The sequence below is a fragment of the Nothobranchius furzeri genome, chromosome 18 (assembly GCF_043380555.1).
Source record: "Nothobranchius furzeri strain GRZ-AD chromosome 18, NfurGRZ-RIMD1, whole genome shotgun sequence".
Lineage (NCBI taxonomy): Eukaryota > Metazoa > Chordata > Actinopteri > Cyprinodontiformes > Nothobranchiidae > Nothobranchius > Nothobranchius furzeri.
The window spans coordinates 21,382,090-21,406,958 of NC_091758.1; the positions used below are offsets into that span (position 1 = coordinate 21,382,090).

General features: G+C 43.3%; 1 protein-coding gene across 3 annotated transcripts in view; it reads right to left on the minus strand.

Annotated features, from left to right (window-relative positions):
- plekhh1 (pleckstrin homology domain containing, family H (with MyTH4 domain) member 1) overlaps positions 1–24,869 on the minus strand; it is a 37,991-nt gene that overhangs the window by 10,308 nt on the left and 2,814 nt on the right. For 2 of the 3 annotated variants that reach the window (XM_070547220.1, XM_054741748.2), the window contains exons 2-13: positions 17,978–18,155; positions 9,844–9,906; positions 7,705–7,854; positions 7,544–7,627; positions 7,006–7,087; positions 2,947–3,129; positions 2,135–2,844; positions 1,980–2,046; positions 1,363–1,481; positions 1,137–1,284; positions 905–1,041; positions 701–811 (exon numbers count right to left, since the gene is read on the minus strand). In XM_070547220.1, the coding sequence (XP_070403321.1) occupies positions 701–811; positions 905–1,041; positions 1,137–1,284; positions 1,363–1,481; positions 1,980–2,046; positions 2,135–2,844; positions 2,947–3,129; positions 7,006–7,087; positions 7,544–7,627; positions 7,705–7,854; positions 9,844–9,906; positions 17,978–18,121 (1,998 nt within the window). In that variant the 5' untranslated portion in view covers positions 18,122–18,155. The remainder of the gene's footprint in view (positions 1–700; positions 812–904; positions 1,042–1,136; positions 1,285–1,362; positions 1,482–1,979; positions 2,047–2,134; positions 2,845–2,946; positions 3,130–7,005; positions 7,088–7,543; positions 7,628–7,704; positions 7,855–9,843; positions 9,907–17,977; positions 18,156–24,869) is intronic. The other variant, XM_070547219.1, reaches the window with a different exon arrangement.

Consider the following 24,869-nt stretch of genomic DNA (forward strand, 5'->3'; position numbering starts at 1 on the left):
CATATTTTTTACTGTGTGGGCGTCAGAACGAGGCCCCGCACCGTGAGAACAAACATCTCAGCTCTAAAGCCGATCTTCTTCCGCGTACGTCACACGTCACGTGATCAGGAAGCAGAACATCCATGTTAGGAGATCGTTTTGGGCCGCTGCTGTAAAAAAAGTGAGGCGCGAACCGGAAAAGCTTCTGCCGATCACAATTCAACAACGGATGATGAAAGAATGGATAATGCTCGAAACACGCGGATTCTTCCTGATGTAAGAGGTGAGTCTCCTCTTTGTTTTGGTGTTGAAGGTTGTTTTGGTGTTGACATCATCGTAGAGCGCAACGTTCTGTGACTCTTAAAAAAACAGTGAAAATGCTGAAGAACGCTGGCAGTGAATGAGTTAATGCTCTTTTAAGTTTTATTCATCCCTAAAAAACTCAACTCTGCCCCCTGCTGGCGTTAATAAATGCCTACAGTCACTTGGAAATCTGAACACTTAATAGTGAGTCCCAGCTGAAAACTCTACCTGTTTAATGTGATTTCAATGTTGGCCGAAGATTTTGTGATATTTTAGTAACGGAGCCGCCCCACATCACCACAAACACAGCTCGTCTGTAGTCCTTCTGCGGTGGCTTATTAACACAAACACTCCAGAGACGTTTTCCATGCAGACAGCAACACCTTAAAAGGCAAAACAGGAAGTGGGATCCACTCACAGGAGACTTGTAGTAGAGGATCTCTCCATTCCTCAGGATGAACCAGCGCCGTTTCCAGGCATTTACCTGACTGCTCATCTTCAGCAGGTAGCCGGACTTCTCCAGCGTCTCCTTCAATGACACAAAGAACTCCAGCAACTTATAGCCAACTTCAACAGTCGATTCAAACAAGACACAAAGCCTTCACTTAGCGGCTCTACTTACAGGCCCAGAGCTCTCGCAGGAGTAGGTGGAGGTGCGCTGGACTTTATGTTCTGGCTCAGAGTAGTCGCTGTCCAGGGAATAGGCATCAGGGGGAATGGCGTAATCGCTCTCTGAGCTGATGGAGGACATGGACACACCTGCAAGACAAAAGGAACGTCCAAAAGTGTGATTGCGATGCGTCTCACGTTTATAACAAATATTAGTTCTTTCTCAACACTTCAGGAATCCTCACCTCTCTTTACAGCACGCGGACTCCCAGGAACGCTGCTCTTCTTTTCTGGGTTCAGGGTGGAAGTTCGTAAACTGGCAAGAGAGCAGCTGTCATCCTCCGAACCGGAGTCATCATCCAGCAGAGGAACACTGCTAATCTGAGTGGCTTTCTACCACACACACGGTAAAGATTAGCTAAAAGTGAAAGAGTTAAAGGTGAGGTAAAGCTCCGTGTAACTACGACTCACCCCTTTGAGTGTGGTGTAAACTGGAACATTAATGTTCTTGTAGACCAGCTGGGTGAACGGACCTGCAGCAGGATTCTGGGGTAGATCTTTTATCGTACTGGTAAATGCTTGACCATTCGCTGGTACAGAAAAATCAATTAGAAAACATCACGTTTCAGAAACTTCCATTCAGATTTTAAAACGTTGGACAGAAAAAAAACTGACAACAAGTGGAATAAATCTGAACAAGCTAAACTGTAATCCAGCCAGGATTTTATCAGTCAGATTACCATAAACCCAAACAGCTAGAACACAACCCTGCATTCAGATGATCAGAAAGCAGCCTCTCTCACGTCCTCCTCCCGTGCATTATCTTACATACTTGTTAAAAAATAAAAATAGAGGAGGCCTCTTGATGAGAGGTGCACACACCTGCACAGGTGTGAGCAGCCTCAGGCCAGAGGAAATGACATCAAAAGGAGCAATGACAGATCCACACAAGCATCAGCTAAATAAGACGTCTCTTCACAGAACTGACTCATCTCCTCTAAACCAGTCACGTCCGGACACACACACACACACACACATACGTACGCACGCACATACACACACACACGCGCACGCACACACACACACACCTCGTCCCAGGCTCCTGGACTCAGACACTCTCATCCCTGACTTAGCCACGGCGTAGATGCGACTCTCCTGCAGAAACAAACAAACTCGCTCAGATTTCTTTCTTTATTTCTTAGTTTTTAAACTAGAAAAAGAACAAAAGAAGAATAGTGCATACCCATGAGGGGAAGCGATGCAGAGGAGGAGTTGGAGGCTTAAGAACTTCTGGATCCAGCCGCTCCAGCTCTTCTGCAAGTCCCACAAAAGAAACCCCATCTCGAGACGGCTCCTCCAGCCGCGGCCCCTCCTCTACTCCATCCATGCAATCCAGGAGCCCGTCGTCGATGTCTGTTTCCTCCACGAGCTGGGAGAAGGGTGAGGTGGCGGTGCTCGTGCTCTTCAGTGTGGAGGAAGCTGAGGAAGGTGTGGTGATGTCGATGTTGACGTTGAGGTGGTGGAGTCGGTCCAGGCTTGGTTGGGGCTGGCTGTAGTGCTTCTTGACCAGCTGGATGCTGTCTCTGGGGGTGAGCGGAGTCCGGACTTTAGGCAGCGTCATGCTGGTGCCATGGGGGGGGCTGGGAAAGGGGCTGTTTGTGGAGGGAGAGCGGGACAGGAGAGGGCTTTTGGGTGCTATTCTCATACTGGACTCGGGAGAGCTCGGCCCATGGGCCATCTCGTACGTGGACGATGATGAGGAAGACGAGGAAGATGAGTGAAGGCACTGAGAGCGGAACTTGCTGTTTAGCTCATCAGAGGAGTTGTCTTTGTCGGAGCTCCCGGAGTGGACTTCAGCATCCACCGGGTGGCTGGTCCATCCTGGACCATCATGAGCGGCCAAGTCTTTGAGGCTAATCCCTTTACTGACCAGTTCAGGAGTCCTTTTGACTTCTGAGGAGGAAGAATTCAGAATTATTACCTCTGCAAGACAACACATGATAGATATGAAGCTACTTATAATTAAAATACTAAGTTAGATTAAGGGAAGCACACCTGTTGGCGGGGTTTTGATAACTGAGGTGGTCCCACGAAGACTGGTCTGCCTCCAGCTGTCATCTTGGGCAGGAGGCGTGCCGGGGCAGCTGGGAGGAAACAGCGGGCTGTTGGGCACCAGGTGGGTATCCATCACAGGGGAGGTCGCAGGAGATCCCGATGAGGAAGATTTCTCTAGAAGAGCTAGAACACAAAACAAAGCATATTCAGCAGACCAACAGTAAACAAAAAGAAGACAAACAACCTCAGTTTGATCAAACAGAGATTAACCCTCCCAGGCTCAAAATAAGTTTTGATGAAAAGATGAACAACTAAGTCCTTCAGGGGTACTTCTAGTTAAAAAATGCTCATGAAATACGTGTGTGGAGTCACCAGGTAGGTAGGTTTTAACATTGCAAGTCTGCACCGCCTGCCTCCAGAAGGTTAATGATGATCGGACAGATGAGTTGGATTATTGCCCAAGAAATGAACCATAATCTCAAAGGTTTACTAGCCGCTCATCCAAACATTGACATTATCGTCACTTTAGCATCACATGATTTTATTCCTGCTGAAAAAATAAGAAACTCCATCTGAAAGTGTTACACTCCTAGCTGGAGGTGCTACAGACAGCAGATCTGGAAACAACGTCAGAAAACCAGCAGCGTGTGCTATACCAGCATCTCACTGGGATGCAGCTGTTGGCACCCAACTTACACTAGTGTGTTACTGTGTGAATGACTGTGTTGTAAAGCACCGGGGGGGGGGGGGGGGGGGGGGGGGCTATGACTCTAGAAGGCTCTCTATAAATGTGGCAAGGCGGAGAAACGAGGGCCTGGATGGGATTTGATCCCCAGACTCATGTGAGCTAACGTGAGAGTCACGCGAGCTAACCAGTCAGCCAAAGGGACATCCCCTCATGCCCCTTGGAAGAGTAGCCAGGGCACATGATCAGTCGGGATACAGTGAAAGGATGCTCACCCGTCACAGAAATACAGACTAGGGCTGGGCGATATGGCCTAAAATCAATATCACGATATATTGAGGATTTCACCTCCATAACGATAAATTGACGATAACTACAGATAGGTACAGAAACAAAAGTTGTCCACTAGATGGGGCTGTCACGTGTATTAAGTTGACTTACAATGGCCTTGTTCAGTTGAGCAGTGCCTCGCCTGGAAAAGAGACAAGAGCAGACGGACGGAGCAGGGGGAGTGGCTGAAAGTCGGCGTTTAAGTCGGACAGATTTCCCTACATGTAGCTCGCGGGTGACGATGGCTGAAGATATCGCGTTAGCGTTCATACTTGTTTAATCTTTACTTTTAATTCTGGTGCCTGTTAGCAACTGAAACACATCCTCACGTGCTTGTGGATATCATAGCCTATACTGTATCTGAAGATATGACTGTAATAAGTAAAGGTTCTCAGCTGTAGTTTTAGTGTGCGTATGGGAAACGTGACAAAAGAAAACATTTCTCTTTATGGCCTGTATCGTTGTCATCATCAACGTAACGTGATTTACAGAATACATGTGACCAACTAACATTTTGCATTCAACCACCAGATGTTCGGATCAAAATATGAACCAATCAGAACTTAGATCGGGCGAGAGCCAGGCGTTTGCCGTCATCCCCTAGGTTTTGCAGCCGAGGGAGAGCAACTGCAGTGCCTTGCTTCAAAATCTGCGGCCGCCTTGATCTCACGAGGTTATCGTTGCCTACGTATGCATGACGTCAGAGCAAGTCGGCGTCAAGTCAGACACAAATCTAACCGGCATGCACTGCTCGCCGATCACCGCTGATCTAATCTGCTCAGAACTGGCTCATCTCGAACACGGACATTTCTACGTGACTCAAGGTTGTACAGCTTCTTAAAGGGACATGAACATTGCCACCCTACACACATCTTCTCATTTTTTATTATCAATTTTATAGACGTGGGAAAAATGATCTCCATAAGAGTCAGAAATTTCAATAACGATAAATTTTCGATTTATTGCCCAGCCCTACTACAGACCATCCACCGTTCACCATAAACGGGGATTCTACATCTTATTGAAGAGCTTCCATGTTGTTTACATTTTCCAGCTTGATCAGAAACCTTGTGAAACAAAAATTCTACCAAATTAGCTCCCATAAACAAAAATATTCATTAAGTTTGCATGAATAAATTTGCTACATGTACTCTAAAAAAATGCATTTTACCAAACAGCCGCTGAACAGTACGGCCGCTCAATTCATCGAATTTTAATAACAATTATGATCGGAGTTTTGAACGATTATAAAAACAAAACAAGCCGATTATTTGCTCCTCCCTCACGGTTTACTCCGAGTTACCAATCGAGCGCACCTCCCAACAGCATTACCAGGTTTTAGCAACTTTGCCGCTATTTCTAACAACTTTTCAGATCCCCTTCTTTGACTTTTTTTTCTAAAAATACCTAGCGAACAACCTAGAAACATTAATGGTAACCGTTAGCTACTTTCTGGATAACTGTCGTCGATATTTCCTGCAGGTTAGCGTAACACTCAGCCTGCACCCCTGATCGCTGTGACAGCACGGAGAGGGGTGGAACAAAATGCCTGGGATAACTATTACATTAACTGATGGGACCTGTAAATAAATAGTTTGGAAATAGGTTTGTCACGCTGATAAATAATAATTCATCTATCTGAGTGACATGTTCACTATAACATTGATGTTTATATATATTTCTGTTTATTTTTATTATAAATGCACTGTATAAATCTTGCCGTCAGTATTTGCCCAGATATTTTATCAAATAGGGTTTGTTTTGGGTACGTTTAAATAAGACAAACCTTAGCCTGTACCCTTTGGGTCACAAACTATGAGTAAGTGTGTTGGCTCTATTATACAAAAATCAGCAGTTGTTGTTGTGATTATCTTGTTTCTTTTTTTTTCTTATTTATTTATTTCCTCCACTTGTGTCCTGTGCAATTTTATGACCTAATAAATAAACAAATAAACAAAAAAATGTTTAAACCTACATTAATTAAAAGATCGTCTTAAATAATCGAGATCTCTATTTCAGTCAAAAGAATTGTGAGCATCATTTTTGCCATAATTGAGCGGCCCTACTGAACACCAAACATGGTCCACAATGCATGAAGATCCCAGCATGTGGATGGGCTTGTTTGTTCTAGAGTTCTCAAATGTCAACAGGACTGCTGCAACACTGAAAGACAGCTGCAAATAAATAAATAATTCTTAACTTTGTCCTAATCAGCCCAGTTGCCGAGCAGTAGGGCTGCTAAATAACTGAATTCCTGCAACAACAACGAGAACCTCTGGGCAATCTCAGGAGCTTGTGGGACGTTCCTGCAGATTTCCTCTGAAACGGGCCTTCAGAACTCTTTCTAGAACTCAGAAAACCTGACAGCTCTAGAACTGACCCCCCTCAGACTAGCCGTTAGCCCGTCAGTCCAGTCCAAAATAGACTGTTTCACCAAACTGAAGCCGTCTACAACTGGTGATTGTTCATAAACCTCCACAGAACCTGATTTGATCCCAAGAGCCTAACAGAGTGTTTGTGTAAACACAGACAGCTGTGACAGAGATCGCTCGTCGCTGTCCCCGACTCTGGAACAGCAAACCAAGCATTGTGGAGACACACAGACTGCACAGTTCAGCTGAGGTGTCCACGCTGTCCTTTCATTATAACAAGTATGTTTGCACTGGTGTAAACCACAAAGGTCTAAATATAGGCGGAGAAACACAGCAGCTCCAGTATTTATGCACTCTATGTACTTTCATGTTAATTAGCCATGTGCTTTTCCTCCTTCTAATTATCCGTTTGGAGCTGCAGTCTGGAAAGTTTACGTGTCCCAGCAGAGCATGCCAGTCAGAAGAAAGCAATACTTACTAAGGTAGAGCAGACATGAGGGTAGCTGACGCAGCAAACCTTTATCCTGATGCAGACTTAGAGCTGACAGGTGACCCTTTCAGGCAGTTTTAGCACTCGCGTTTGAAAATCAGCGCTCGTTTGTCTCTTTATCACATTTCCAGAGAGACCCCTGTTTAATTTAGAAGTTTAGTTCTGTAAACACCTTCACTCACATTGAAGTTTGTCTTGCAGCAGCAGGATCTGCGCCGTCTGTTTTACATTAGAGGATTTCAGCAGCTGGTTCTCCAGCTCCATCTAGAACAGGAAATGAGTCGTTTTTAATCATAAAGAACTGCTTTCATCAAGAATAAGGGTCTGCCACCTCTGGCTCTGGGGCCACATGTGGATCGTTGTTGCCCTGGCTACAATATATATGGAAATTAACTGAATGTGAGATTTAATGTTTAGAATTCCTAATTCCATTTTCTTGAGCAACCATAACAAACTACCAAGACAATTAAATACTCACATTTCTAAGTTAACGCAAGTTTTTTTTTTATTTAATAATTGTCCATAAATACCAGATCAATTCACATGTTTGCAGTTAAATGTTTAAAAAAAAAATAAAGATTATTTTCTGTTTGCCCCAGAAAGGTTAAATAATAATTATTATACTTTAGTGGGGAAAAGGGGAGTGAAAACCTGTGACTGTAAAGACTAAAAGAAATTAACTAATTACTAATAATAGTAATAATAATGATCTCATCTTACCTCTCTGAGCTTAAGGGTGACCCAGTCTTTAATCTTGGCAGCTTTTTCCTCAATAATCTTTGCTTCCTGCGCTCTAACCAGGATCTGGAGTAAGGATGAAGGTTTTGAGTCATAATTCAATCAGAAAAAGAGAATTTTCCTTTTTAAAACCAGAATCCCACCTGTTGTTCCAGCTGCACCTCCAGTCTCTTTATGACACCGTCTTTTTCTTGGACCTGATTGGTCAGCTCGTGGTACTTCCTATACAGGGAGCTGTCTGATTCGCCGGTTTGTATGTTTGCTGACTTCAGCTTTTCTTCCATGATGTGGATCTGAAACACAAAACTAAAGAGGTGAGTGCAAAGCTGTGGCTGGAGAGCTCAAATGTGCACACTGCACAGTCATTTTAGTTTTCAGCGGCTTTAAACAAAGCACCAATTTAAGAAAAAAATAGATAATTAATGGAGAACACGGTTCGCCTGCGCTGCTCAGAAAAGCCCTCAGGTGTTTGTACAGAGAGGTCATTTTAAAACATTTCCTGCAAAAGAATCACCTGGAACAGCCAGAAAAGACAGCAAATGTTTAACCCCGACATGTTTTTGAATACATAAAATTAAATAAGAAATCCTCTAATCTACTTTAACATCTGTAGGGGGAAAAAAAATTCTTTTTTCACTATTTAAAAAAAATCAGATTTTCAAAGTAGAGCAAATATTATGGATGCCCCATTCCGATCACGTGATCGGAAATCGGGTCCGATCACCTGATTTCAAAAGAATCGGGAGAAATAGTTTTTAACCTTTTAGAACAACAAACATGACTTTTTTAATTCACTCTGAGAGATTTTCAAATGGAATAACAACGACTTAGTTTTTATTACAAGTTCCTCTACATCAATATTCTTTGATTTTTGTACGAAAACAACACAGTTACATTACACAATTTACAGCAGGCAGAAATTCAGACACCAAGCTGCAGCTGTTAGCAAGCAGCTGGCTAATGCAGAGCTAACGTGTCTCCTTAGGAGAGCTAAACTGTCTTCAGCTTGGTGGTGTTTTAAACCGAGCAGAAAGGGCAGAGCAACAGCCACTAGTAATGTGTGCATATTGGATATTCAACATGCTGGAAGGACAGCTTCATGATTCGCTGTCTTCAAAAAAAGACTACTCTCACTGACGCTTTGCCCTGTGGGCGTCTACAAAGAGAATCACGTCTCTATTAAGAGTCCCAGTTCACAGCATACTCGGACAAAAACGCGGAGTCAGCCAACGTTAACAAAGAGAAATTGCCGACAAACTACAAAACGTCAGGTTGTTTCCTGCAACACCAGAGCTGCCAGTGGTAGGTGTTGTGCAGGGAAAAGTTAGCCTACCAGCTGAGACTCTGCGTGCCTGCTCCATCACGGGATTGCGCATCAATCAATACAGCTGCATACTGAAGGAGTAAACTTGAAATAAGAGCAACGGTGCTACTTTTAAATACATTCATAATGTATCATCACTTTAATCAGTGTCCTTTCCAAGCAAATGAAAGTGAAACCTAAAGGACAATTTTATGCTTTACTAAAAAGTGTCGAATCGGGACTCGGTATCAGCAGATACTCAAAATCAACCGAATCTGAATCGGATCGAGAGCAAAAAAAAAAAAAAAAACATGATCGGAACATCCCTTGCAAATGTAATGAATGTAGAAAACATGCAGCTCTGAACAGGTGAGATTTATTTTCTGATCAGAAGAGATGTAACAAACACCCCTAAAGGCTTTACTTTAGTCAACGACATGATTTCATACCCAGATTTGCAGTAAATAAATAAATAAATCATGAGATCACTGCACTAAACAATATCTTGAAGATTATCAGACTTTGTCATAGCTTCAGAAAATTTGTTTGTTTCCAAGCAAATCTGTTTTACATCTGCTGTGTAGCAACTAGGGAAGTGTATTGGTGAAATGACGGTGATACGATACGCATCACGATACTGGGGAGACGATACAATATATCACGATATATTGCGATAAATTCAGTCCGACAATATCGAATTTTTAGATACTTAACATGTTTAACATGAGGTATCTGAACCATAATAGAGAGATTCACATTTTAATGGTGGAAATAAAACCCATTGCACACTGCGGCCAAATAGCGGTCGGCCTTTAATTGCACCAAAAGAAATGAAAATATCAAAGTGTTTGCTTGTAAATTCTTCAAAGAATTAGATACACTGCTTTTGAATATCGATATGTCATTGCTGGAAAAAATATCAAGATACACTGCCATATTGATATTTTCTTACATCCCTAGTAGCAAAGTTCCCTTCTACCTGTTTCTCTGCTTTCTCGGCCCTCTGGTCAGCCTCCATCACCCTCTGCTCCAGCTCCTGCATCTGAAACACACACAGTAGACATTAAAACATGTTTCAGGAGAGGTGGGAGGAAACTAGAAGTGAGAGGAAAGGAAGACAAAAATGATCTAAATTGGACGTGTACACCATCGGGGAGAACGAACGGCAAACGTCTTCTTCAGGACCTGAGGCCGGAGCATCTGATCACATGACTGAGTCAAGTCAAGAACACTTGACCTGATGATGTGATTCCATCAAATAAATTAGAGTTTATTCAAATAAATGTTAAATGAGGACAAGTTTTCAAAGCACTTGTTGATCAACCAAGATGTGATGCAATTAGTAAATCAACTTTCATATCGGAATATATTCTAATTATATATATATATATATATATATATATATATATATATATATAGATAGATAGATAGATAGATAGATAGATAGATAGATAGATAGATTATTAGATTATTATATATTATTTAATTTCAAAGATCTACCTCATCAGGAAGGCTCTCCAAGTGAAGGGAATCATTCCTGATCCTGATGGGAATGAGGCGTAAACGTTAGCCAATCAGGGATCAGGAGCAGCTGCTCCACAGGCAGCACTTATTACGTCGACTTAGTGAGAGAGAAGGATGTTGAAGTCGGAGTGCAAAAGCTCACGTCATCTTCTAAGCAATCATGCATGGAGTCAAACACTGATCTGCACACAAATACCACCTCAGCTCGCTCTCTCACACAAACGCTTGCACAGGAACAGATTTAACACAGGTCGGCCTTTCTTGTGAGTTCAGTGACCTGGTTTAAAGGAAAACAAACTTTCAAATGGATTCACTCTATATGAGAGATGAACGTGACTTTTTCTCACTTCGTCTTTCACTCGACTCCTTTCACAGAGGCTCTGATTCCCAGAATCTGCCACACACTATAACCGAGCATCGCTCACTAGAGCCAGTGTATGTTTGCAGAGAAAGGCGTGGGTGGAGGCAGCTACTGTTGGTTAGAGGACTCTTCAACTCAAGGTTAAGAGCCTTCATCAGGAGTCAAAAGCTACAACAAGCAAAAAAAAATTCCTATGTTGAAGCATGTGAGCATCCATCTGCTTCATGTCTTACAAACCATCTCCATGTAGGACTAATCAGAACAACAAACATGACTTATTCATCGCTATTCATCAGAATCAGTCAAAGGGACAGTACCCCATACAGCTGAAGAAGCAAATATGTCCTTTTTTGAAATAAAGGACTTGAGTACCTCTTTCTGCTTATGTCTCAAAGAAAAGCCCATGTCTAAATCGTCCTAATTTGATGTCAAAGCTGTTTCAAATGAATGCTGTTTCTGAGACAACGCCATGTTTGTAGCTTTGGTGCTCAGCCCACCCAACATCTGTTTACAAATATAGAGAGCTGTGATTGGCTAGAGCCTGGAACTATCTGTTCAGTCCAATGTAGACCTGCTGAGGCTACAATGGAGCGTGGCTAGACCAACCTTCATCGATCCATTTTCCTCTGCTTATCCGGGGTCAGACTACGGGGGCAGCCTAAGCAGGGAGGCCCAGACTTCCCTCTCCTCAGCCACTTGGGCCAGCTCCTCCAGGGGAATTCCAAGGTGTTCCCTGGCCAGCCGAGAAACATAGTCCCTCCAGGGCAGGGCTAAGCAATCCTGGTCCTGGCACGCTGCTATACAGCATGTTTTAGCAACAACACACCTGAATAATTGGTTGATTTACCTGTTCACTAAGTTATCAAGCTCTGCAGAAGCCTGTTAATCACCTACTGACCTACAGGGGTGTTGGTACAGGGAAAAAAACTCAAATATACTGGATAGCGGCACTCCAGGACCGAGATTCCCTACCCATGCTCCAGAGTGTCCTGGGTCTTCCTTTAGGTCTCCTCCCGGTTGGATGTGCACAAAAAATCTCACCAGGGAGGGATCCAGGAGGCATCCCAAGCAGATGCTAGAGCCACCTCAACTGGCTCCCCTTGATGCAAAGAAGCAGCAGACCTACTATGAGCCCCTCTAGGATGACCAAGCTTCTCACTCTATCTCTAACTCCTACTTCACCTTGGAAGCATCAGCGGCGCAGAGTGGCAGCGGAACGGCACTGCTTCAAATAGAATTCATTAAACTCTTTGGGGTGATTCAAACTAGCCGCAACGCAGACATTTCCAAGTATGTCTTTCATGGCTTTAATCATGGCAGTAGAGAGGAACAACATTATAAATGACATCAAACAGTGATATCAAACTTGAGGTCCTTCTTTTGGTTTAATGGCGGACGCCATAAACAAGCTTTGAAGTTTCGAGGGGTTTTGTGATCTCGCGAGTCAAGCGAGGACGCAAGCGGAAGTCTTGAGGGAGACAACAACTACAACAGGTTGGTACAACACCCGTGTCACTGCAGAGATGCAACACAAATCCGCCTATCGGTCTCACACTGGCTTGACACACACTTGTTTTTCTAACTACTCCATCAACTTTGTGCTGAAAACTTGTCACCAGTTATTTTACAAATGGAAAATCTTTACAGTTTCTATAAGCGAACTCATAACCGTCAGACACTTTCCAGATCAACAGTAAAAGATGACTTCAATTCTTAAACAGGAGAGAGCGTCTTGTTAAAGTTCCTCCCAGCCCAAACGGGGCTTCTCCATCTCTCCCTCATCGCTGTAACTCGCAGCCACTCGCTGGAGATGAATGCTGTGTCAAAGGCAACCAGGTCCACTTCGCTTTTTTCTTCATGTTTTTCCATTCCAAAGTGGGTCAATGCATAAAACACTCCTAACTTGGCAAGAGAGAAGATGAAGAGGCGTGAGCACACACACACACACACACACACACACACACACACACACACACACACACACACACACACACACTGGTCTAGCATTCGTTGTGAGGATCGTCACTGAATCCCATTCATTTTAGTGACTGGATTTACCCTAACTCTAACTGTAATCATAGCTAATCCACTCCTAACCCTAACCCTAACTAAAACTTAATTCACACCAGACCTCCAAAACTAACCCGTAGAGCTCTGTAACATGGTACCAAAGTGAGGACCAACAAAATGTCCTCACTTTGCTACTAATGTCCTCAGTTTGCAGGTAAAAAAACTTGTTTTGGTCCTCACTTTGATGTATAGACCGGTATACACACACACACACACACACACACACACACTAGCACAAACCAAATTAGTGAAAAAGAACATTTAACAATTAATGTTTAATTTGTGAAGTCCATCCCATCTCAGAGTGAAAAACTAATGCTAATAAAACTTCTGGTGTTTAAAGCCCCAGATATCAGATCCAGCACTGTTTTACTTCCATTAACACTTTCGTTCAGTGTGTTTTAGGGGTGCAATCGATCATCATTGATGCGAGGTCTGATTGAATCTGCATGGTTCGGTATGCACATAGTTCGCAGATCGGTCACGCGGAGGACTGAGGCGCCACTTTTACAATCCAAACAAGAACAGTACAGAGGTGGTCATGGCAAAGGAGAAGGAGAAGAGCTTGGAAAAAGCACCTGCATCATTTAAGTTGCATGTATGGGAGCATTTTGACTTCCCTATAAATCACAAAGATGATACAAACTGCAAAAGTGAACGCACACACACGCGTGCCTCCAATCAGCACTCACAGTACGCTCACACATACCTCTGATCTCTGTGAAAGGAGGGAAGGAGGTGGCGTGTGGGACAATTATTCCATTAACGTGATGGGACCTGAAATATTGTTTGGAACAAATAGTGGACCTCTCTTTAATTCCAATTTTTATAGCAAGTTGCAAATAGAGCAGAAAAATGTTGCACTAAGTGTTCTACAAAGTAAAGGGAGAGCTGAGCTATTGTCTTTTCTCTTTCTTCCTGCTGATCCAAAATATGATCCGACCCGTGACTGTAAACCGCAATCCAATCCAAACCGTGAGTTTTTGGATCCATTGCACCACTAATGTGTTTACATGCACATCTACTTCGATCTAGGTTGATCTATGGCAAAAGGCTGGGAGCCTTTATCCTAGTTTACATGTAAGTTAGAAACCCAAACTCTCAAATGTAGTTTGTTCCACTCCAATACGGTAGATGGCGACATGTGGCCTTTTGTGTCGTTATTCTTCCAGTTAGCCTATAGCTTCATAAATACTAACCAAACGCTGGCGGTAGTGGAGATGGAGTAAAAACAGGAAATGCACAATGGAGCCTAGATGTTCAGGGAATTAATTTAAAGAGCATAAAATATGTTTTGCGTGTTTTCAGAACTGTCTAAAGAGGACTATCACTGGATGCTGCACCAAAGTGCAAGGGATATAACCATGGACACAAATAATTTGATGCATGTCAAACACCACCAGTGTGTTTTGTTCTCATTCTGCCATCTTCAACTGCACAGACTATTTGAAATGCCCCCACATGATGTAGGGGTTTAAGCCCATGCAGGACTGAGGTGTGAGTCGTGTAGAAGGCACGGTAAAGTAAGAGCATGTTTGTAAAGCAGAATAATTTGAATAGTAGATCCAAACCCCAGTTAGCTCAGCTTCAAACCAGACACTTTAAATGTTTTTCTTTTGGGGTCAAAACTACAAAAAAAAAAAAAAGGCCCCAGTACACAGAATATGACATTAAAAGCTGCTTCAGTATGTTTAAGTGGTGTAATTTAAAGCTGCTTTCCGGAGTTTTCCCCTTTCAGAAATGATGTATGATTTTTCTGAAATCCGTAAAAGTGATCATCTCTTCATGTACTGTGATTAAATAGAAGCAATACGTCTTTTATTTTTTGTGCTAAGCACGCCCCCTGCCCCACAGAGTTCTGTTTAATTGGAAACTGAGCACCGACCAGAACTAACCAATAGCATTAGACTACCGCTTATTTGATTCAAATTTAAGAAATACCTCGGCTGATGCAGAGTTGATGAACTTTTCACAGACAAGTAAGTCTCTAAAATATAAATATATGAAAACACACAACATGACATGAGAATAATACTCGTAAAACAGCGTGTTTTAGCTCCGTTTATCGGCTACAGAAGCGCATTTATAAACAGAAACGTGAAGTCGCAATCATAAACAAACAGAGGAATAGACTTTTTGTGTGATATGTTTATCAGCCACTAAATGGTTCCATCAGATAAGAGAAATACTCCGGAAAGAAGCTTTAATTAAACACAGTTTAAATATGGTTACAACTAGGGATGTGTATTGGTGAAATTATGGTGATACGATACGTATCACAATAAATGGGAGACAATGCGATACATCGCAATAAATTGCGATACATTCAGTCAGACGATATTATCGATTGTTAGACTGAATTTATTGTAGGAAAATTCAATAAATAGTCCAAACTGATAGGTTACATGTTTAACATGAGGTATCTGAACCATAATAGAGGGATTTACATTTCAATGGTGGAAACAAAACCCATTGCACACTGCTGCCAACTAGCGGTCGGCCTTTGATTTGCACCAAATGAAAGGAAAATACACAAATGTTTGCATGTAAATTCTTCTACAAATTAGATACACAGCTTTTGAAAATCGATATAATATCGCTGGGAAAAATATCACGATATATTGCCATATCGATATTTTTTTACATTCCTAGTTACAACAGAGGTAAAAATCTGCTGTGACATAACAGGAGTACTTCCATCTGTGTGGATGTCTAGTGCAGGGTTCCCAACCTGAGGTCCACAAACCCTGAACGAGGCCTCACAAGACTGCAGGCTGTCCTCACAAATTTGTCTGTACTGAGATTGTGAACATACCAAGATTAAGTTAACAATTACATTTAGAAATTCCAATAACACACCCAACAGTATAACCAAAACCCTGCATAAGAGCTACAGCTCTGCATACAGTTTCATATTAATCACTTTTAATGTGTGTATGCAGGTAGGAGTTAGAGTTGGGGGTCTTGACTTATCTTGGGCATAGGCAAGGGGGTTCTTGAGAAAAAAGGTGTGAACCACTGGTCTAGTGTATTTTATTATGAACTGTTGACCTAATAATTAAGAGGATGTGAGTTTTAACCTGATTTGGTTCCCAGCGTTATCATCAAGCTCTCCAGCTGCCAGTAGACTCATCTGAACCCTATAAGATTATTTAAGTGTGTGTGTGTGTGTGTGTGTGTGTGTGTGTGTGTGTGTGTGTGTGTGTGTGTGTGTGTGTGTGTGTGTGTGTGTGTGTGACTTGAGATCTCACAACTGGCAACTCACAACCTGACAGAGGACACAGCAGGGAATCGTCCTTCTCTTATCAGCTCCAGGGTTTTGTTTGGACTGTAAACATCCTGCTGACTGACTGAGTGAGCCCCTCTATCATGCTGGAATCGAGGGACGACACACAGAAGAAACCACTTTGCAAAAGCAACCTAAAGCTTTTAAATCAAAAAGACTGAAATGTAAAGACAGGAAAAACAGATTTCTGCTACTAAACTCTGCTCTACTCTAACACCAACAGAGTGGAGCTCAATACCCCGATGACAGCGGATTACGTTCCAAAGTGTCTGGTAGCTTTACAGCAACCACAGTTTTACAAGCATTTGGCTGCCGGCTGGTTGTTATTCCCAAAGCTGGAGGGAAAGCACCAAATGGATGAGTTTAATGTTAAACATTCCTCTTAGATGAAAATGTTACCAATTTGGGATGATGCACACTGACTCAACCAAGCGTTTTCACACACCTGGACTTCAAACTGAACCATGTGCTTCATTATTTCATTACGAAAACATTGTTTCACCGAGCGTTGCTCATGTGCTGTAAACAAAAAGCCAGTGATCTCAGTAGTTTTAAGCCATGAAGTGAAGAATCCTCTCATGCATGTGTGAAATTCAAATGGTTAGAAAGTTCATCAAAGCAGAACATTTCCACTGTTGATGCTTCAGGAGTCAAACTAGGCCGCGTTTGCAAATATCTGGTGCACACACTTAAGCCGTTTTTACAAAACAAAGCCTTAAATTTGCTGCAATGCCGTGGCGGCATCAGGGAGCCAAAGGTCATTTATTAGTATAAAGGCCGTGGCGGTAATGTAGCGCAATCGTGTCCTTTTTATTAAAGATTACACAATGGCACCAGGAAGGTGGTGGTGGTGTGCCGGGGCGGTCTTCGCGCTGCCGCAGACTTCTGTTTATCTTGAACATAACTTGCTTTTTATTGCAATTGAAGCTGCGATCGTTACGTTTTTTTAAAAGCCGCTCCTAAAGGTGCATGTCCCACACAGTCCCCATGCAGTCTCTGGTAGAGTTGTGACGTTCGCGAACGAAACGATTCTTTTGAACGGCTCATAAGCATGAACGATGGGAGTTGAGTCGCGGGTCTCGAGCCGCAGCTGCATCTCCAGAGCGATGGGCGCACCCAGTAGTGATGTGACGTTCACCAACGAATCGTCTTCCGGTAACAAACCTCCCCGGAAGTCAGTAAAGCGCACCCGCTCAACCCCACCCACCGCTGTGATGGAGACATCAACTACAACAACTACCCCCCCACCCCCGCTCTCTTGGTTTCACATGGGTTCAAAGGAGCCGGCAAATGAACGGCACCCATGAAAGAGCCGTGACTCTCATCACTAGTCTCTGGTGATCAGAGCTCCTCCTCTAACGAAGGGAAGCTCCTGGAGAGTTGCAATGCTCCCGTTTGCTGACTCAGCTGATTTTGCTCAAAAAGCAGAACTCACGGCCCGTGTTTACTTTTATTTTCAATATAGTTGCCGGCAAGAGCACGGCAGTAACTCCCCACGTGATCATGACACCGCCCTCTGTTGTGCAATCGCCGTTTATAAGCCAGACAATTCCCGCAATAGTACTACCAAGCGAGGCGGAACGGATGTTTCAAAATTCCCGCAACGCCATTCCGGTGTGGCGCGAATATAAGACTCACTGATGCTGTAATATGAAGCTGATTTGCCTGCATGATGTGTCTTGTAAAAAGGGCTTTATACTAACAGCTTATTGGATTAAACTTGGATTTGAGTGTTTAGCTCTTTTGCACAAAAAAAGAAAATGAATCAAGCTTCAATGAGCATTCTCACATACAGCTTGTATGAAAATGCAAAGAACAAAAGTGATCATCTTTTGTTTAGCGAGCGACATAAGACTCTGATTAACCCCTCACCTTCTCTGCCAGCAGCTCCCGAATTTTTCCCGCCTGCAGACGGAACCTCAGCAGCTGCATCTCCAGAGCGATGCAGCGTTTCTGCCAGTCCGCGTTGGACACTCCTACGGATTCTGATCCACTGCTTTCCAACACGTCAGCCATGGCAAGTAATCAGGCTTCGGCCACTGGACTCTGGCTGGAAGGAAAACAGATTTTATCTCAATAAAAAGGACTGATCAGCCATCTTCCATACCAGAGTTACCAGCAAAGACAGTTTTATGCTAATATGTTTGTGTCATTTGTGTTTGCAGAGTTGATCCGTTGTTGAGCAGCCATGATGACATGAATTCACCCCAAAGGGTAATTAGTTGTAAACCCAACAAATCTGTCCTGTGGTTCATGAAATATTTAGCTAATAGTTCGACAGGGCTGAAACCAAATGGAAACAGTTCTGAATGACTCTTGGCTTGTCACTAATTTCCAGGTCTATATTTCAGTTCTGACATAATTTGACTATAAATTAAAGCCTTTTTTTTTTTGCAGTGGCAGCCATATTGAATTAGATTAATGAGATTCTGATCATTAGTCTAAAGATCTGGACCAATCGTAGCTGTGGCAAATGATTTTACTGTGCAGATTGTTCTAGCCATGCTACATTGTAGCCTTAGCATGTCTACCATTGGCTCAGGAAAGTTCAGGTAGAGCCATTCACAACTCTATTGCCACTTACTAGCATTGGCTCCACTCCGCTCTGCCCGCCCCAGCTTGGCCGTGCTCAATATACACTGCTTTAAGAATGCGGACGTGATTGAGCACATGGGCGGTCTCCAACACCCTAACCCCCTAAAGAGAACGCACCAAAACCCAGCCCAGTCCAAGTAGAGATGATGATAGTGTGAACGTGCCATACGTTTATAGAGAAACATTAGGCAGGGTTAGTACCAGAGATGCAATGGAGAAAAAGTCGATTCAGGAACGGCGATTGTTTCAAACGGCTTTGGAATCAACCTAGGACAAATTAGACTTGGGCTTTTTTTTAGATATGTATAGACAGAGGTACTTCTTCTACTTCTTCAACAATGCATGGCAGACTTCCCCAGTGACTGATTTCCAAACACTTCATGTTGTTCATTGCTCTGATTGTTCCCAAGATTGTCAAATTGCATGCAGAGACAGTCAGTGCGTTTACATGGGCACTGACCGACATCTAAAGCCTGCCACACACGAGTGCAAACTGCCGAGCAAACGGCAAATTTTCACAGAGTTTTCCACCTTACGAGACACTGAGGTGAATATCTGGCCGGTTTGATATTTTCTGCCTCACGGGGGGGGTAAAAACTCACTATGTGCGCACTACGTGAGCTGCTGGCTGAGCTGAACTATTCTAGTGGCCAATCAAAGCGTGTTCTCCGCTCACATGATTCCAAGACGTATTCAGATGCAGCCCCCTGCCCTGTCTGTGCGTCAGACAACTAAACAAAACGGTACCTTGTGGATCGACGGGCCCACTGTTTCCACTACCCTCTCGAAGGATCCAGGATCCAGGTGGCGGTACTGTCAGAAGGATTCTGGGTTTTCAATATGCATCTCTTGGAGTAGATTGTTATAAACGCCTTGCCTGGCCCTTCTTTCCAGCCAACCTACCCATACTTTCCTAACCTTGAAATGCTGGTGGCAGCAACGCCTCATTAACAAAAAAATAAGAGGCATTTCATCCGTTTCCAGCTCTGTCTCTGTTTATTTTCTGACATGCAGACAGGGCAGGGGGCTGCCACTTTGGGGTCACGTGAGCAGAGAAGAGCTTTGATTGGCCACTAGAAAATTTCAGCTCAGCCAGCAGCTCACGTAGTAGCACACAGCGAGTTTTTACCCCAGTGAGGCGGAAAATATCAAACTGGTCAGATATTCACCTCAGCGTCTCGTGAGGTGGAAAACTGAGTGAAAATTGGACGCATACAGCGAGGTATCTGCTGAGCAAACAGTCATTCAAGGCCGTTTGCTCAGCAGTTTGCTCTCGTGTGAAGCAGGCTTAAGTTGATCCAGGTAGATCTTATGGTAATAAGCTGGAAGTATTTATCCTAGTTTACATGCGCACAGTTCGCCTTCAGCTAGACGAACACGTTTATGTGCATTTTAAAAAACCACCGCAAGTCTTTTTAGGGCAATACTTCAGTTTTCTGATGCGCATGTAAACACACCGAGTTTGAAAGACAATCATAGATTCCACCATATGACCGAGCTCTGTCTGTAGGTCATAGCCAGACTATATATAGACATATAAAGAAATGCCAAGCTGATTGTTCATCCAATTGAAAGTTTCTAAAGATTTCATCCAAATCCAACCAGTGCTTTTAGACATTTTGCTTATGTTACGAAAAAATACACGTACACAAGGAAAAGTGCACAAACACTGATGCTGCAGCCTTTTGCTTTCCAACTGTGACCAATAATCATACACTTAACGCGCAACAGGAAGAGGAACTAGTAATATGTTAATGAGTATTCCAGCTTCTATTTTTCCTGAAAAACGATTTAACATTTAAAATGCTGTTTGCTGACCACACTTCCCATGATTCACTGAGGAAGCGTGAGTGAAGAAAGCCCTGATGATGAGTCAACAATGACGTGACTTTAATAAAAGCTTGTTGCCGTGGCACCAAACCAAAACGAACCCATCATACATTTGCATGTTCAGTGAACAGAAACAAACAGCCTCCCTCTCCTTTTTTCATCTACCGGCTCACCGCATGCCCACACACACTGAACAAAACCTCAGCAGGGAGGCACTGGGAGTGGGGGGGGGGGGGGGGGGTGGAGGAAATAGGCCTGCCATCCACCAAGCAGGTCAGTGCTCTGGTTTTAGCCCAATTACCTACTAACCCAATCCCCTGCTCTCTGCCCCCTCCTCACCCACAACTCCCAGTCCAAAGCAATCCCTTCTTAATTACAAGGAAAGAGCGAAACAGGATCCCACAAGGTACAATGGTGTCTTTCTGCATGACAGTGCCTCACAGCTACAAAGGGGAGCCGTCATCTCGCCTCGCAGAGAAAAGACGGAAGAATGTGTGACGGGGAATGGGCCAAGAGCTGAATGTGGGAAACTGGTGTATGCAAGAGGCCTTGTACCTGAGGTGGACTTTTGTGCTAACAAAACAAGAAGTCGATGATGCTGAGCTGTCAGAACGCAACTAAATAAGTTTTGGGGAAGCTAAAACGGCCTTGTTTTCCACTGGGGACGAAAGTGCAGCCAGACAGCTTTAGTGAGAGAACAGACGTTCAAAGTCCAGCAACTATAAGTGCACAGTGGCACTCCCTACAATCAGCATGCTTATAAATACAGACCTAGCAAACAAATTATAGAAGTCAATGCCGACAGAGGTTTTACCAGCCAACCGCTGTACCCAGACTGGACAGTCAATGTCCAACATCTCTGTAGCAAAGAGGTTTGCAGCCGAGTGAAGACAGCCAGAAGAGTCAGGATAATTCAGCCTAAATAAATCCATCAAGCTGGAACAAAACGAGGTCAGGTCTCTAACCCCCTAACCCTAGGCGTGAGAAACAAGTCACTTCCTGGTTAGAAGCCTTAGCACTACCATGCTAATTCTCCTTGAACCAATTCCTTTACCACCCACTGCTTTTATAAACTAGGTGTTGCTCAAGCCATGCTGGGTCAGCAGTTGTTTACTCTCTGACATGCTTATACCTGACTGATGATAGCTTCAGTTAGCTCAGGTAGCTTGTAGCTACATTGTCGCAGACTTTGATGGGTGTCAATCATTTGGCTCCACCCTCAGAGCGCTGCTCTGAGCTCCATGTTTGTATTTTCCGGGCGTGACGCAGCCAAGATGGCAGTGGTAGGAACCACCCATTGAGCTTAAGTTCAGCTCTTCATACACCTACGGGTGATGGTGCAGAGCTGTTTGTCCATTATTTCTACACACAATGGACAAAAACCAAGGCATCAATTAGCTACACTGGGTGTGTTTAGTAAAATCTGGCCCATCCAGAAAAGAGATGAAACCCAGATTGATGACTGCAGAGAGACATGACAGTCCCGGGAGCTTCTCCTCTTTGAAATTTCTGACAGTTAGAACACGACCAGAACCAGAACCAGAGCAAACACTAAGGAGAAACGACAGAATGGAAAATGCCACCTCAAGTAGCCCAAAAGGATAGATGCTACCTCTGCTATTACTGTGTTCCAATGATATTTTTATTCTTCTATTATTTCTCATTTCATTTTTAGCAGGTAGCATCTTTATTCAAATGTAAACACTGTCTCAGATTACAGTAAAATATTTAAGCAGCAGCAGTTTCAGATGCTGCTTTCTGGCTTTGTGACGGAAACCCAGTCAGGATGAGTAATGTGAGTCTCGTCAGTCCTTCCAGTGATGCAGACACCCCCCAACACACACACACACACACACACACACACACACACACGCGCACACACACACACACACACACACACACACACTCCACAGCAAACCATAACTCTCCTACCAGAGCACAGACAGAGCACCAGATTGGAAACAGACACGTGTGGGTAGACACACACCCTGACGAGCACACACACACAGCTGTGGGGATGTAAATGATTAGGAGGTTCAGCGATATCATTCCCAGCAGACATTTGAAATCTCCACTGTTGTCTCTGCTGAGGTCCAACTTGGCCTCCCTTCGTCTTGGAAAATGAAACCAACTCCCATCAGAGAGCACTGGGAGCGTTTAAATCTGGGTCAGTCACTGTGGATTTGTGTCAGCGTGGCAGATCTCTGTGTGTGTGTGTGGTGACACAGACAAACGACCCGAGCGGACCTGTATGGGTGTGTTAAATATTGCTTTTCCTTCTCCTTTGTGGCCCCATATGTTCAACAAAGGCGGGGGAGGGGGGTGCCACTTAAGTTTAAAGCTGTGGCTCAGAATCATAAACACGAGTAACTCTAGTGTAGCGCTTAAGTCCAAACCTTATATTCAATCCATGCTAAACTAAAACAGACAATCTAATGAAATATATGTAGAGGCTCTGGGTTTTTTATTATTACTTTTGCAAATACGAAAAAATGTATTAAGCACTCTAATTAAATTTACAAAATCAAAATGTGCAAAAGTTAATTAAACCTTTTCATGCTTGAATTATAACAGCCTCAGTCATTAACCTTCTAAATAACCTTGCATAATAATAAACATGCAATTTAACCCTAAAATATGTGTTTGACCAAAAATTATTTTATTATGTTATTGTCATTATTATAATTAAGGTATAGACAGTGAAGTAGATCAGTTGTGTTTTTGTTCATCTTAATTTGGTAAATGAATGCACTTGTTTAGCACCTTCTTAGGGTTCTACAACCCCCCAAGGCGCTTCACAACAGAATCAGTCATTTATCCATTCACACGCCGGCGATGATGAGCTGCAATGTAACCCCAGCTGCCCTGGTGCACACTAACAGAGGCAAGGCTGCCAAGCACTAGTGCCACCAATCCCTTCGACCACCACCAGCAGGCAAGGTGGGTTAAGTGTCTTGCCCAAGGACACGACAGCAGCATTCTCTGGCGGAAGCCGGGATCTAACCTTCTGATCACTGGACAACCCGATCGCCCTCCTGAGCTATTGCTTGGGCTACTAAGAGTAGTCAAATGATTTAGTTGAATTTCACTTTGTAAACAAACTTTTGTTTTCTCAAGTGTTAGAAATGACTAGGCATGTCCCGTTCTAATATCGATATCGGAAGTAATTCGATATCGGCCCAAACACAGTGTATTGGATTATATCGGACGGCATCAAAAATCTCCGATATAAGCAGTCCAAAGTGTTTCCCCTAGGAATTTTTCAAGCTGTGGTGGAGGTGGTGTTGGCGGGGGGGGGTGACACGTCTCACCTTTATGTTAATATTGTTTTATTTGATGCACTCCACTTTGAACTGCACCAATCCAGCGACTGCTGCATTGTAATAACTAGTATTAAAGGTGAGTACACCAATATTTGCACAAGAATAATTTCTGTTTTAAACTCTCAGTGACACACTTTGCAGGGTGGATTTGGCATTAAATTTTTCTTGGCGTCTGGAAAAACATCTTCTTTTTCCCCCTTTATTTGACTCTCTGCCCCCTTTATTTTGGTCCAAGATCATTACTGGGCTGGCCTTATTAAAAACGTTCTACACCCCTGCTTAGTAGACTTAATGAAGTATTTTTAAGCCAGTATAAAATGACTGAAACACAAATTTACATATTTGGCATTACTGACCAATATTTTTTATTTAATTTATTTGTTAAGAACATCAAGATGCATTACAGTGAACATTATAATAAGCTGGGTGGTCACTGTGCAACTTTTTCACTCATAACACAGCTTCAGCTCTAACTGTACGACTTCAGCGCAGGGCAGATCTCACGAGTCGTGTGCTCACTGTACGTCTGGTAGCAACACGTCGGACCTAAAAATATGTTAAAAATAGCAGTTTTTACGCAACACGTCAGACTTTTTTGTCTTGTTTTGCCTGTTGTCCTTCGGGAGTGCTGCAGGAGGACACACAGGGATTTATGGGGGTTGGATGAGGAAAACGAAATAAAGAAAGTAAATCTGTGTTTTGTGATCAGTTTAATTTGACATGAACATGACAAACACGCTTTCTTGACAATCTCTGTGAGTAAAAAAACGTGTAGAAATAAAAACGAACAACGTGTGTTATTAGGGAAATAGCGGGTGAGCGGGTTTGATGCAGGATTGCGAATGCGCCGTGAGCGGTTCTGGTACTTTTTGGGTCGCAGCCGCTCGCTGCGCCGCTTCAACCCTCACGAGGAACGAGATAAATATTAAACACTCCAGAAGTCCGTGCGAGCTCACGATTGCTGATCGGTAGCTGGTCACGTGGTGTTAATCGCCTCTCGTAACCCCCTGTACACT